General features: G+C 47.1%; 1 protein-coding gene across 4 annotated transcripts in view; it reads left to right on the forward strand.

The window, feature by feature from the left end:
• The first annotated feature begins 1,142 nt into the window (after positions 1 to 1,142).
• Positions 1,143 to 13,918, forward strand: part of tmem107l (transmembrane protein 107 like) — a 68,665-nt gene continuing 55,889 nt past the window's right edge. For 2 of the 4 annotated variants that reach the window (XM_041174069.1, XM_041174068.1), the window contains exons 1-2: positions 1,179 to 1,321; positions 3,978 to 4,098. In XM_041174069.1, coding sequence (XP_041030003.1) covers positions 4,012 to 4,098 — 87 coding nt within the window. In that variant the 5' untranslated portion in view covers positions 1,179 to 1,321; positions 3,978 to 4,011. Of the gene's footprint in view, positions 1,322 to 3,977; positions 4,099 to 13,918 lie in introns of all 4 variants that reach the window. The other 2 variants (XM_041174070.1, XM_041174071.1) reach the window with 2 other exon arrangements.

The following is a 13,918-nucleotide window of genomic DNA, read 5'->3' on the forward strand; positions in this document are numbered from 1 at the left end:
CTACCCCTCTCCCACAGTTGAGAGCAGAGAGGCATTACCTGGGACATTGGCTATTTGCAACAGGTACTTCATGTACAGCACTATTGAATTAAAAGGTGTAAAGTGATGCTGGGCTTCATAAATTTAGGCAGAGTACAAAAGCACGGAAACTATGATGAATCTTTTTAAGACTCTAGTTTAGCCTCAACTGGAGTTCTCAGATCTGGGCATCACACTTTAGGAATGATGTGAAGGCTTTAGAGAGGCTGCAGGAAAGATTTATGAGAATGGTTCAAGGAATCATGAACTTCAGTTATATTGATAGATTGAAGAAGCTGGGCTTGTTCACCTTAGCGAAGGCAATGTTGAAAAGAAATTTGTTAGAACTATTCAAAATCATGATGGGTTCAGACAAAATAGTTAGAGAGAAAACATTCCCTTTGGCAGAGGGGTTGAGAATGAAAGAACATTGATTTATGGTGGTTATCGAAAGAAGCAACATTGACATTTGGACAAATCTTTTTACACAGAGTAGTTTGTATCTGGAAGAGTCATATGGACTTGAAACATTAACTCTGTTTCTCTCTCCACGGATTCTGCCAGACACGCTGAGTTTTTCCAGCATCTTCAGTGTTTAGTCAATGTTGTTCTTTGGTTGTTACAGCAAAAGACTTAAACCTTGAATCTTATCATGAGATCCTTTCAGTTGGTAACTGGGAATTCAAATCTCTTGCTTAAAGTTATTGGACTCTATGGGAATCGTAAAACCTGTGCCTGATCTATGATTACTCGTTCAAAGGAATTCACAGTAAAGAACCACACATATCTTAACAGCTGAAAGTTGGAAGATAATGTTGCAAAAGTTAAAAGAAACTCATCTCAAAATACAGAAAAAAAGTGAACATTTCGATCTTTTTGCCTCAATCACTCCTTTTCCACCCCAGTGGTCCTTTACTGTTGAAATTTACAACACTCCTTTTCGTGAACACAAAAGATTATTTTAATCAGTCCGTATTGTTCTACTCACTCTGAAAGCTAATCCATTGTTCACAACTCAGAATTCTATAGGGAAGTAGAGAAAAGTGCCCATATCCCACGTTGAAGCCTTCAATGTTACATACCCAGAATGCAACGCAGAGTAGAATACGCCCTATCCAGGCAGCGGGAACACAGTGCGCAGGCGCAGTGATTCCAGCTGCTGGTGACCGTTCCCAGGGTGGCGGCTGGAGGTGAGAGAGGGAGAGAGAGGTGGGGACGGGGATTTACACTTACCGCTGTGGGTGACAGAGGGTCGGGTCTCGGCCTTTTCCCGGTGACCGAGGCGGATCCGTTCCCGCTTGGAGTGAGTGTCCCGCGGTTTCCCGGGTAACCGGCCGCCATCTTATTCCAGCAACAAAAAATCCACAACAGCGAGAAACCCCCCCCCCCCCCCCCCCCCGCCAAATCCCGGTAACCCCGCCCCCCCAATCCCGGGAAAAACCCCCCAATCCCGGGAAACCCCCCCCGCCAAATCCCGGTAACCCCGCCCCCCCAATCCCGGGAAAAACCCCCCAATCCCGGGAAAACCCCCCCCCAATCCCGGGAACCCCCCCCCCCAATCCCGGGAAAAACCCCCCCAATCCCGGGAAACCCTCCTCCCCAATCCCGGTAACCCCGCCCCCCCAATCCCGGTAACCCCGCCCCCCCAATCCCGGGAAAAACCCCCCCCCAATCCCGGGAACCCCCCCCCCCAAAATCCCGGTAACCCCACCCCCCCCCCCATCCCAGGAAACCCCCCCCCCCAATCCCGGGAAACCCCCCCCCAAATCCCGGTAACCCCGCCCCCCCCCCAATCCCGGGAAACCCCCCCGCCAAATCCCGGTAACCCCGCCCCCCCCAATCCCGGGAAACCCCCCCCCCCCCCAATCCCGGTAACCCCGCCCCATCCCGGAAAACCCCCCCCCCATCCCGGTAACCCCGCCCCCCCCAATCCCGGGAAACCCCCACCCCAATACCAGGTAAACACAACCCCTAACCCCCCCAATCCCGGGGTAAACCCCCCCCCCTCACCAATCCCGGGTTAAAACCACCCCCCCCCCCAATCCCAGGTAAACACCCCCCCCCCAATCCCGGGTTAAACTCCCCCCCCGCAATCCCGGGTTAAACTCCCCCCCCCCCAATCCCGGGTTTTACTCCCCCCCCCCAATCCCGGGTTTTACTCCCCCCCCCCCAATCCCGGGTTAAACCCCCCCCATCCCGGGTTAAACTCCCCCCCAATCCCGGGAAACCGCCCCCCCCCAATCCCGGGTAAAACCACCCCCCCCCCCCAAGTCCCAGGTAAAACAACCCCCCGAATCCTGGGTAAAACAACCCCCCGAATCCCAGGTTAAACATCCCCCCCCAAATCCAGGCTAAAACACCCCCCAATCCCAGATAAAAACCCTGACACCTGGTAAAAAAAACCCCCGACAACCGGTGTCCCAGCGCATGATTCATAAAAGGCTGATATTTAAGTACAGCACACAATTCGGAAAGCTAATAGAATGTTATCAATCAGGGATTGAAGGCATGGTAGCTAAATTTGCAGGTGACACAAAGATAGGTAGGAAAGTATGTTGTGAAGAGGACATAAGGAGGTTGCAGATGGATATACATAGGTTGAGTGAGCAAAAATCTGGCAGATGGAGTATAATGTAGGAAAATGTGAAGTTGTTCACTTTGGCTGGAAGAATAAAAAAGCAGAGTATTACTTAAATGGAAAAAGGCTGCAGAATTCCGAAGTGCAAAGGGATCTAGGTGTTCTGGTACATGAGTCACAAAAAGTTAGTATGCAGGTACAATGAGTAATTAAGAAGGCTAATGGAATGCTATCCTTTATTACAAGAGGAATTGAACATAGAAGTAAGGATAGAAGCAAAAAACTGCAGATGCTGGAAATCCAAAATAAAAATAAAAATACCTGGAAAAACTCAGCAGGTCTGGCAGCATCTGCAGAGAGGAACAGAGTTAACTGTGTTCCTCTCCGCAGATGCTGCCAGACCTATAGAAGTAAGGATGTTATGCTTCAGTTAAACAGGTTGTTGGTGAGACTGCATCTCGAATACTATGTGCAATTTTGGTCTCCTAATTTATGGAAGGATGTAAATGCGTTGGAGGCAGTTCAGAGGAGGTTTACTAGATTGATACCTGGAATGAGTGTGTTGCCTAATAAGGAAAGGTTTGACAGGCTGGGCTTGTTTCCACTGGAGTTTAAAAGAGTGAGGGGTGATTTGATTGACGTATATAAGATCCTGAACGGTATTGACAAGGTGGATGTGGAAAGGATGTTTCCTCTTGTGGGTGAGTCCAGAACCATGGGGCACTGTTTTAAAATTAGGGGTCTCCCTTTTGGGGCAAAGATGAGAATTTTTTTCTCTGAGGGTTGTGCGACTTTGGAACTCTCTGCCTCAGAAGGCATGGAATTGGGGTCATTGAATATTTTTAAGCCAGAGGTAGATAGATTCTTGTTAGGCAAGGGAATCAAAGGTTACTGGGGGGAGATGGGAATGTGGAATTCGAAACACAAACAGATCAGCCATGATCTTATTGAATTGCAGAGCAGGCTCAAATAGCCTATTTCTGCTCCTGTTTCCAATGTTCATTGGCCCAGACTGTTCTGACTTCCTTGCTAACTCTTGGTCTCTTGGCCTTGCCTTGTGCCATTCTGACATTAATTTTCTATGCAGGTATTTCTGATCCACTTTGGATGCGAAAAAGAAAAATTGGCGTATTTTCTAAATGCCAAAGAACAAAGGAATTTGGGTATCCCTGTACGCAAATTATTAATAGCTAGGCCACAGTAATCAAAAAATGAACAGAGCTCTAAAGTGAGGAAGTTATGCTCTTGTGTACAAAGTCTTGGCTGAAACCCATCTAGAGAAGGTTAAAGAATTGTGAGGACATTTTGCATGAACGTGACATTTTACACCAGTGGTAGTGGAAATCTGGAACTCACTCATCCCCAAATCTTCCTTTCACAGGTAGAACTTGTGAGCCGATGAAACAGAATTGGCAATGCCAATAGCAAGCAGCCTGATACCATCCCGGTTTCTGACACTTGTGGCTCATTTAATCATTGTCATCAACATCTTCTGGTCCAGGGTAAGTAAGGAGTGTAACAGAGAAGCCCCTCCTCCCTTCCCCACAACCTTCCTCAACCTTGCTAGGAGGCCCCTAACGTTAGTTAGGTGAAACATAGCCCCAACAGAAGAATACAGTACAGCTGGGTGAGATTACTGAGGGATGAAGCCATGAAGAGACTTAAATATAAGGATGTGAATTTTAAGTTGGCTCCGATCGTCCAGCATCTCAGATGTTGGTCAGCGAGGACATAATGCTGGATGAGTGGAACTTGCTGCAGGATGGGGTAGAAACAGCAGAGTTTTGGATAAGCAGAAGTTTATGGATGGTGCAAGGCCAGGAGAGCATTGGAGTGTTTTTTAAAAATTCTTTCATGGGATGCAGGTGTCACTGGCAATTTATTACCCATCCCTGATTGCAATGAACTGATTGACTTGCTAGACCAGTTCAGTTAAGAGTCAACCACATTATTGTGGGCCTGGAGCCAAACCAGGTAAGGACGGTAGATTTCCTTCTCTAAAGAACATTAGTGAACCAGATGGGTTTTTAAAACAGTTGATGATAGTTCATGGTCACCCTTACTGAGACTAGCTTTATATTCCAGATTTATTAACTGAATTCAAATTCCACCAGCTGCCATGGTGGGATTTGAACCCTTGTGCCCAGAGCATTTGTCTTGGTCTCTGGATTACTAGTCTCCTGACATTACCACTATTGCCTCCCCCCCCTTCCCCAAAAGTGGAGATAAAAGCATGGATGAGGGCATTAGCAGCAAATGGATGTTGGTGAACAAAGAAGCTAGAAAGGGATTTAATACAGTCAAAGGAGCAGGACGTGGCCCTTCTGGGGAGGAGGGAAAACCTGGAGAAGTCAGCTTATTTGGCTTGCAGCAACAGTAATGAGCACGGTTCCAAATCCACCTTGCAGCTGTTCAGAGTGCCCCCAACTCTGACCTCTGAAGGTACAATTGGTGGACCTGAGCAGAATAGGGCATGAGGCACTTCTTTAGGTGTTGTTTCAAATGGATGGCCATCTGCTGTTGGGAGGAATTAAATAAGGTGGGAGGTTCCCTTGCATCGCCTTTCCCTTAAATTAAAATTAAATGTTTATATCTGTCCATGAACAAGCACTCCATTCCCCTACCTTGGGGAAATCCCAGAAGGACCCAATATTCTGCTTTACGTTCAGGAACAGAACACTGTCCAGGCCCAAGGCAGAACAAAATCAGGAGCAGGAAAAGGCTTTTCACCTTCTCTGTGGTAGTGATTGGTAGTCCTTTGAAATCATTTTTGAGAGACCTTGAAGCCCCACGAAGACACTTTTAATTTCTGTTCACTAGTGTGTTTTGTAGTCACAGTAGAAAGGTTTCTGCTGCTAGAAAAATAAGGATGCGTCTCTTCAAAAAAAAACGTTAGGGAAGTAATTGTATTAGGATGGAAATTGGGTGCTGGAATTATGATGTGCGTGACTGACCCCTGTCCATTTCGATGAGGGGCAACATGCAAACTTTGTACAGACTGTTTGTTTACACTATCACTGCATGCAATCAACACTAAGCAAACACTTGAGTGGCTGCTCATTTGAGAAGAGGTTGCAAAATTGTAAGAACCAAGCATAAGTTTACATTAGTCTGTGCTACTTAGAGCAAACTTATACATCTTAAAGAGAGGTGGCTGGGGCAGGTGCAGGAATTCATTGCTCAAGTGACTTTGACCTGAGAAAACCACAGGAATGGCACAACATGGCAGAGAAGAGGCTCCAAAGTTCTCTGATGCAGCACTGGAGGCTTTGGTTCAGGAAGTCACCAGTCAAGAGAGGTCTTGGATCCACAGGGGGCCAGGAGGACCTCCGGGCAAACTCAGAGAAGGCGGTGGAAGCAGGTAACTGTTGCCGGTCAATGCCCTATGTAGCCCTGAGGACCTGGATGCAACAAGTTAAATTTATTTAGCACCTTTAACATAAAATATCCCAAAGCACCTCACAGGAGCGTTATGTGGCATAACTGGACAACAAGCCACTGAAGATCATATGAATACAGAGGACCAAAAACTTGGCTAAAAAGGTGGGTTTTAAAGAGTGCCATAAAGGAAGAAAGGGAGGTAAAGAGATGGTGAGAGTGAGGGAAGAATTCCAGAGCATAGGACTGAGGCAGCTGAAGGTACAACCACATGATGGAATGATTAAAAATGGGAATGCTCGAGGTCAGAAGTATATGAACACAGCTGTGTCGGAAGAGCAAAAGCGAAGTACAGCGAATGCTGGAAATCTAACTTGAAAACAAAAAATGCTGGAAAAACTCAGCAGGTCTGGCAGCACCTTTGCAGAGAAAAACAGAGTTAACTTTGAGTCCAATATGACTCTTCTTCAGAACTGGAAGAGTGCCAGTCTATTTGGAACCTTGGTATTATATTTGACCCCGAGATGAGCTTCTGACCTTTGAAGAGTGCCAGACTGGAGGAGGTTAGTGAAAAAAGGGTGCGGAGAGACCTTGGAGGGACTTGAAAACAAGGATGTGTATTTTAAAATGGAGATATTGCTTAATGGAGCCAATACAAGTCAGTGACCACGGGTGATGGGTGAATGGAACTTGGTATGAGTAAAGACACAGGAGCAGATTTTTGAATGACATGAAATTTATGAAGTTCATGTGGCAGGCCAGCCAGGAGTGCATTGGAATAGTCAAGTTCAGAGATAACAAAGGCATAGTTGAAGGTTTCAGCAGCGGATAACAAATAATGTTATGGAGGAGGAAATAGACACTCTTAGTGATGGTTTGGTTATGTGGTCAGAAGCTCATCTCCGGTTAAATATACTCAAGGTTACGACCAAATTGGTTCAGCCTCAGACGGCTGACAAGGATATGGATGGAGTTGGTAGCTGGGGAATGGAATTTATGGTGGGAACCAAAAACAATGGCTTCAGTCTTCCCAGTGTTTAATTGGAGAAGATTTCAGCTTATCCAGTACAGGTTGTCAGAAAAGAGTCTGATGTTTAGCAGCAGTGGAGGAATCAGAAGAGGTGGTGAGGTGGATGCTGCGTTTTCAGATGATGTTGGTGAGAGGAAGCATGCAGATGAGAAATAGGAGTGGACAAGAATAGATTGTTGGGGGAACAGCAGAGGTGACTTTGCAGGAGCAGGAAGTGAAGCCATTGCAAGTGATTGTTAGGCTACAGTTACGTAAAAATGGAGCTATGTGAATGAAAGCAAGTGGTGAGGCATTAGAGTAGGATGGTGTGGTCAACCATGTCAAAGGCTGCAGGTAGGTTGAGAAGCACTTGGGGGAGTATTTTACCTTTGTTCCAGTCACATTGGATGTCATTTGACTCTGGTTATTGTTGTTCCAGTAGTATGGCGGGGGTGAAAACCTGAGTGGAGTAATTCACATAGAGTTTCAGGAATGATGGGAAAGAAGACAGCATGTTCTTGGACTTTGGAGCAGAACGAGGTTGGAGGTCAGGTGATAGTTGCCAGGATGGTGGGGCCAAAGGTTATATCTTTTTGATGAGAGGGATGATGATGGCAGATTTAAAGGAGATCCAGTACCTGAGCACAGAGAACCATTAACAACACCAGTTAGGAATGAGTACTGCAGTCGCAATAGGGTTGAGCAAGCAGGGGATGGGACTAATGGACAAAATGAGCTCAGAAAGGGCATGAGGGAAGACTGGAGAAAACTACAAAAAGGTGCAAGCTCTGGGCTAGGACAGAAGGAAACTTTAGCAGAAATTTAGTCTGGTGAGTTAATGCAAGGGAGGGATGTGGCAGAGGCAACTAATGAAATAATTTCAATCTGATTGTTGGATGTGAGGCTGGAGGAATCGAGAGAGGAGTTTAAAAAGACAGTTTGCAGTAGAGAAAAGCTAGGGGTTAGCTTTGCATTTGGGGATGATCCTGGAACAGTGAGCACTTTTAGCAGATGAGAGCAGAACCTGATAGTACTTCATGTGGTCCAGCCAGATCTGGCAGTAAATGGTTGTGAGTTTTCTATCCTATATTTTCAGGTCTGTGTTGCTTGGACTTAGTGAGCAAAGATGATGGCCGAAGGGGGGAAATGGCCTGGGTGAGAGAGAGTAATGTTTTATTGCCTGGTAGAAGTTCAATGACCTCATGCATGGTCAAATTAGTGAATGCATCACCAGTCACAATACTAGCCTCACACACTACTCAACACACCACACTCCCATCTCTCCCTTTCCAACAATCTTCACCAATCATAGCTTATACCTAATCTTCATAGTTTTGCTTGCCCTTACACATTTGAGACTGCCGCAAGCCTCATTCCCCCACCCCGCCTTACATGACAAGTACATCTAAACACTTTTCAGCAGATTCACTGCCACGTTTCGAAGGGCAAAGGGACAGCCATGGCAGCATGCCCCTGCTCTGATAGAGGAGAGAGTGCTCACTGTCGTTGGACCTACCATGGTTGAGGCAGAGACCAGTAGTGAGGCTGAAAGAATTGCTCATATCGAATCCATCTCACATCCCACTTCATCCCACAGTCTCTTTTCATTTCCTAGCTGCATATGGCATAAGCGTACACCTCTTGCTTTCCCTCCTCCCCCAATTCCCCTCATTACAACCATATCCTTGTGCCTTTCTCCTTTCAGGGCTATGCCCCTTTGCTTTTGAAAATATGACTTTTCGACTTTCAACTGACTGAAAATTTTGAAATTTGAAATGAGCCGGGGCAAACTACTTAATGCAAAGGCCATCTTCCAAGGTGAAGGGGAAAAAGCAAACAAGATACCCTTGGATAAAAACAAAAAAAACTGCGGATGCTGGAAATCCAAAACAAAAACAGAATTACCTGGAAAAACTCAGCAGGTCTGGCAGCATCGGCGGAGACCTCCGCCGAAGATACCCTTGGGACTGTTAATTCAAAGATCCATCAAAAACATGTCCAAGGAAGAGACAGCAAAATGCAAAGTGCTGGCATTGAAACAGTGACTGCCATACACAGACCCACCCAAAACCCTTTGGAAATACACAATGGGTGAAGTATAACAGGCCAGACTGCCAGTCACTGCAGAGAGATTGCAAGTGACACAGGTAGTGTCAAGGAAGTTTTCAACAGAGGAAACAGGCTGAAAAGCTGCGCACTCTCCCTCCCTCTGTTTTTTGGAAAATGTGTATGTCACCCAGTTCAAGAAGTCAACTATCAGAAACTACCAGTTAACCAAGACCTCGTAATAATTGCAACATGTTCTGCATTTGACTATGTCCACGAGCCCAGCTAATTCAAATTGGCTGCAATGTTTAAAATTTATGCCTTGAGGAAAATCAAAGGACGCTTAATCATATATTCTTTTGACTTTTTTTATTGAGCTTTCACTCCCCTTATTCCAGATACTGTGTGGATGTGTGCGAAACAGAGGTTGCATTTTTATCATTTTTATCCCTCTGGATTAGTGGTTAATAAATTTGCTCCTTCTTGAACTCAAAATCTTGTTTGGCTCCTTATTGCTCACTGCATAAATAGTTAAATACATTTGGAGAGGCTGGCTAATGGGGATAAAACACTGTCACTTGCTCTCACAATTGCAGCCAGCAGCTCAAATACTGGCACTGTGCATTCTTTTGAGGGTAGCTTAGAGTCAAAGCGGCTGCAGAAAAGCTCATGGTACACTTGACATGGCGCTTGCTACACGTCAGTTCCAGGAACAATACCAAGAGCAAGACTCAACATTTGTTAATCTGACTGAAGCCTTCAGTACAGTTGGTAAGGACTTATGGAAGGTCATGACAAAATTTGGCTATCCAGAAAATTTTCCATTATGATGTGGCAATTCTACAATGACTTGCTCATATCCTGGATAGCAGAGAATCTTCTGATGCCTTCCAGCCGCAAACGGAGTGAAGCAGGGCTGTGCTGGCTCCTGCCCTATTCAGCATGATGTTCCCTCCGATGCTTTTTGAAGCCACTGCACGGGTGTCATCAGCCCTTGTCCCCGAGGAGCCAACCCTGTATCCTCTGTGGACCTTGGAAGACTGCAGGGATTTGTGACTGTAGGATGCAGGAGTTATAGTCACTCCCTGGAAACCGAGCGTAGACCTGCAGGAGGCGGTTGTGGTGGTCGCACACCAGCTACACATTTAGCGAATGGAAGCCCTTGCGGTTGACATAGTTGACCACTTTTTGTGACAGACACCTGAGCGGTACATGAGTGCAGTCGTTGGCACCCTGTATCTGTCGGAAACCTGAGACATGGGCAAAACCAATCACTCTTACATCCTGGCTTTCCTGGTCCTAGGCAAAATGCACAAAGTTGTGTGCCTTTGTGAAGATGGCATCCGTGATCTCATGGATACATTTGTGGGTGGAAGCTTGTGATAACGCACAGAGGTCGCCTGTGGGGCCCTGGATGGAGCCACTGGCATAAAAATTGAGCGCTGCTGTCACTTTCACGCCCACTGGCAGTAAATGCCTTCCATGTCCCCATAGGCCAAATCCTGCAGTAGGTGGCAGATGTGACTGACCAGTTCCCAAGACATCCACAGTCCTTTGGCGGCACAAGTTCAGTCATCTGCAGGAATGAAAGGTGGCATCTGTAGACAATGGGTCTAGCTTGGTGCCGACCAGCGAGGGCTCACTGTGGCTCTTCAGTGGTGTGTGTGGGAGCCCCAGCTGCCCCTTATTCCTAAAGGTGCTCTTTTCTCTGTCGTCTCCGCTCCCTGTACACCAGGAGGCACACAGCTAGTTCAACAGGCTCCATGCTTCAAATGCTTTCCTCCTGCAGGATGAAAGAAAGTGACATGTGTAGCTTGGGTGTTCTAAGAACCTCTCTTGGTTAAGTTTGAAGGCCCCTTAATGCGTCCCGGAAAGTGTAGGTCACCACTTGGATGGCCAGAGATTAGTACACTGCATGGCTGCCTGAAACCCCACCCTTCTCCGCTCCACTCACCCTGTCCAATTGGCAGTGGCCTTACCCATTGGACTGCTTGCTGTACTCTCAGCTCAGGTGCAGGCATTCTCCTAACCCACACTGCAAGGCTGCACTGTTGGCTTACCATGGAGGAGGCTGGTCCAAACTGGAATGCTGACATTGTAAAGGGCTGTGAGTGCCTCCACCAGTGACTGCTCCATGGCCAACTTTCGTAAGGAGATTTGTAGAATGTGTAGATAAGCTAGAGGTCCAACTGTGGCTGCATCTGAACTGTCTCAGCTGTAGAAGAATGATCACTTTATACAAGATTTCCCCAATGCATGGCTGCTTCCCTAACCCCCCCACCCCGCATGTACCTATGCATTACATCAGCTGCAGGGCAGCCCCCCTGCCGCCGCCACCCCAATCAACTCGCCTCAACATCAGGGCAGCACCTGCTCACCCCTCCCCCCCTCCCCCAGCTGCCTCAACCTTGAAAACCAACAGCTGACCTTCATGATTACAGTGCCATGTTGCAATGCCCTCACCTTGTGAATCTGATTTTTGGCTTTTTTGCCATATTGTCCGCTCACACGGAATGAAACCGGATGGACCACCCGGCATCGACCTAGGTACCGGAAATGACAACGGCAATCTCAGCCCTGTTGACCCTGCAGAGTCCTCCTTACTAACATCTGGGGGCTAGTGCTAAAATTGGGAGAACTGTCTCTCAGACGAGTCAAGCAACAGCCTGACCGAGTCATCCTCACGGAATCATACTTTACAGATAATGCCCCAAGCACCAACATCACCATCCCTGGGTATGACCTGTTCCATCAGCAAGACAGACCCAGCAGAGTGGTATGTAGTCAGGAGGGAGTTGCCCTGGGAGTCCTCAACATCAACTCCATACCCCATGAAGTCTCATGGTATCAGGTCAAACATGGCCAAGGAAACCTCCTGATGATTATCATGTACTGCCTTCCCTCAGCTGATGAATCAGTGCTCCTCCATGTTGAACATCACTTGGAGGAAGCACTGAGGGTGGCAAGAGCTCAGAATGTACTCTGGGTGGGGGACTTCAATGTCCATCACCAAGAGTTGCTTAGTAGCAACACTACTGACCGAGCTGACCGAGTCCTAAATGACGTAGCTGCTAGACTGTGTCTGCGGCAGGTGATGAGGGAAGCAAGAGGGAAAAACATACCTGACCTCATCCTCACCAACCTGCCTGCTGTAGATGCATCTGTCCATGACAGTATCGGTAGGAGTGACCACCTTGTGGCAACGAAGTGCCATCTTCACATTGAGGATACCCTCCATCGTGTTGTGGGGTGCTACCACTGTGCTCAATGAGATAGATTTTGAACGGATCTGACAACTCCAGACTGGGCATCCATGAGGCTCTGTGGGCCATCAACAGCAGTAGAATTGTACTCAAACACAACCTGTAACCTCATGGCCCGGCATGTCCCCTACTCTAGCATTACCATCAGGCTAGGGGATCAACCCTGGTTCAATGAAGAGTGCAGGAGGGCATGCCAGAAGCAGCACCAGGCATTCCTAAAAATGAGTTGGCAACCTGGTGAAGCAATAACACAGGACTACTTGCATGCCAAACAGCATAAGCAGCAAGTGATAGAAAGAGCTAAACAATCCCACAACCAACGGATCAGATCTAGGTTCTGTAGTCCTGCCACATCTAGTTGTGAATGGTGGTGGACAATTAAGCAACTCACTGGAGGAGAGGCTCCACAAATATCCCCATCCTCAATGATAGGGGAGCTCAGCACAGCAGTACAAAAGATAAAACAAAAACAGAATTACCTGGAAAAACTCAGCAGGTCTGGCAGCATCGGCGGAGAAGAAAAGAGTTGACGTTTCGAGTCCTCATGACCCTTCGACAGAACTTGAGTTCGAGTCCAGGAAAGAGCTGAAACAAAAGATAAGGCTGAAGCATTTTCTAGCATCTTCAGCCAGAAGTGCCGAGTGGATGATCCATCTTGGCCTCCTCCGGAGGTCCCCAGATTCACAGATATAAGTTTTCACCCAATTCGATTGGCTCCACGTGATATCAAGAAACAGCTGAAGGCGTTGGACAGTGCAAAGGCGATGGGCCCTGAGAATATGCCAACAACGGTACTGAAGACTTGTGCTCCAGAACTTGCCGCGCTCCTAACCAAGCTGTTCCAGTACAGCTACAACACTGGCATCTACCCAGCTATTTGGAAAATTGCCCAGGTATGTCCTGTACACAAAGAGCTGGACAAATCCAACCCGGCCAATTACCACCCCATTAGTCTGCTCTCGATCATCAAAGTAATAGAAAGGGTCATCAACAGTGCTATCAAGCAGCACTTGCTTAATAATAATCTGCTCACAGACGCTCAGTTTGGGTTCCGCCCAGGGCCATTCAGCTCCTGACCTGGTTACATCCTTGGTTCAAACATGGACGAAGGGGCTGAACTCCTGAGGTGAGGTGAGAGTCACTGCTCTTGACATCAAGGCTGCATTTGACCAAGTGTAGCATTAAGGAGCCCTATCAAAACTGGGATCATTGAGAATCGGGGAAAACACTCCGCTGGCTGGAGCCATTCTTAGCTCAAAGGAAGATGATTGTGGTTGTTGAAGGTCAGTCATGTCAGCTGCAGGACATCACTGCAGGACTTCCTCAGGATAGTGTCTAATGTCCTCAGCACAACCATCTTCAGTTGCTTCATCAGTGACCTTCTTTCCATTATAAGGTCAGAAGTGGGGATGTTCGCTGATGATTGCACAATGTTCAGCACCATTCATGACTCCTCAAATACTGAGGCAGCCCATATCCAAATGCAGCAAGACCTGGATGATACCCAGGCTTGGGCTGACAAGTGGCATGTTACATTCGCACCATACAACTGTCAGGCAATGATCATCTCCAACAAAAAAGCCCAACCATCACCCCTTGAAATTCAATGGCATTCCCATCACTGAA

This window comes from Carcharodon carcharias, chromosome 25 (genome assembly GCF_017639515.1).
Source record: "Carcharodon carcharias isolate sCarCar2 chromosome 25, sCarCar2.pri, whole genome shotgun sequence".
Taxonomy (NCBI): domain Eukaryota; kingdom Metazoa; phylum Chordata; class Chondrichthyes; order Lamniformes; family Lamnidae; genus Carcharodon; species Carcharodon carcharias.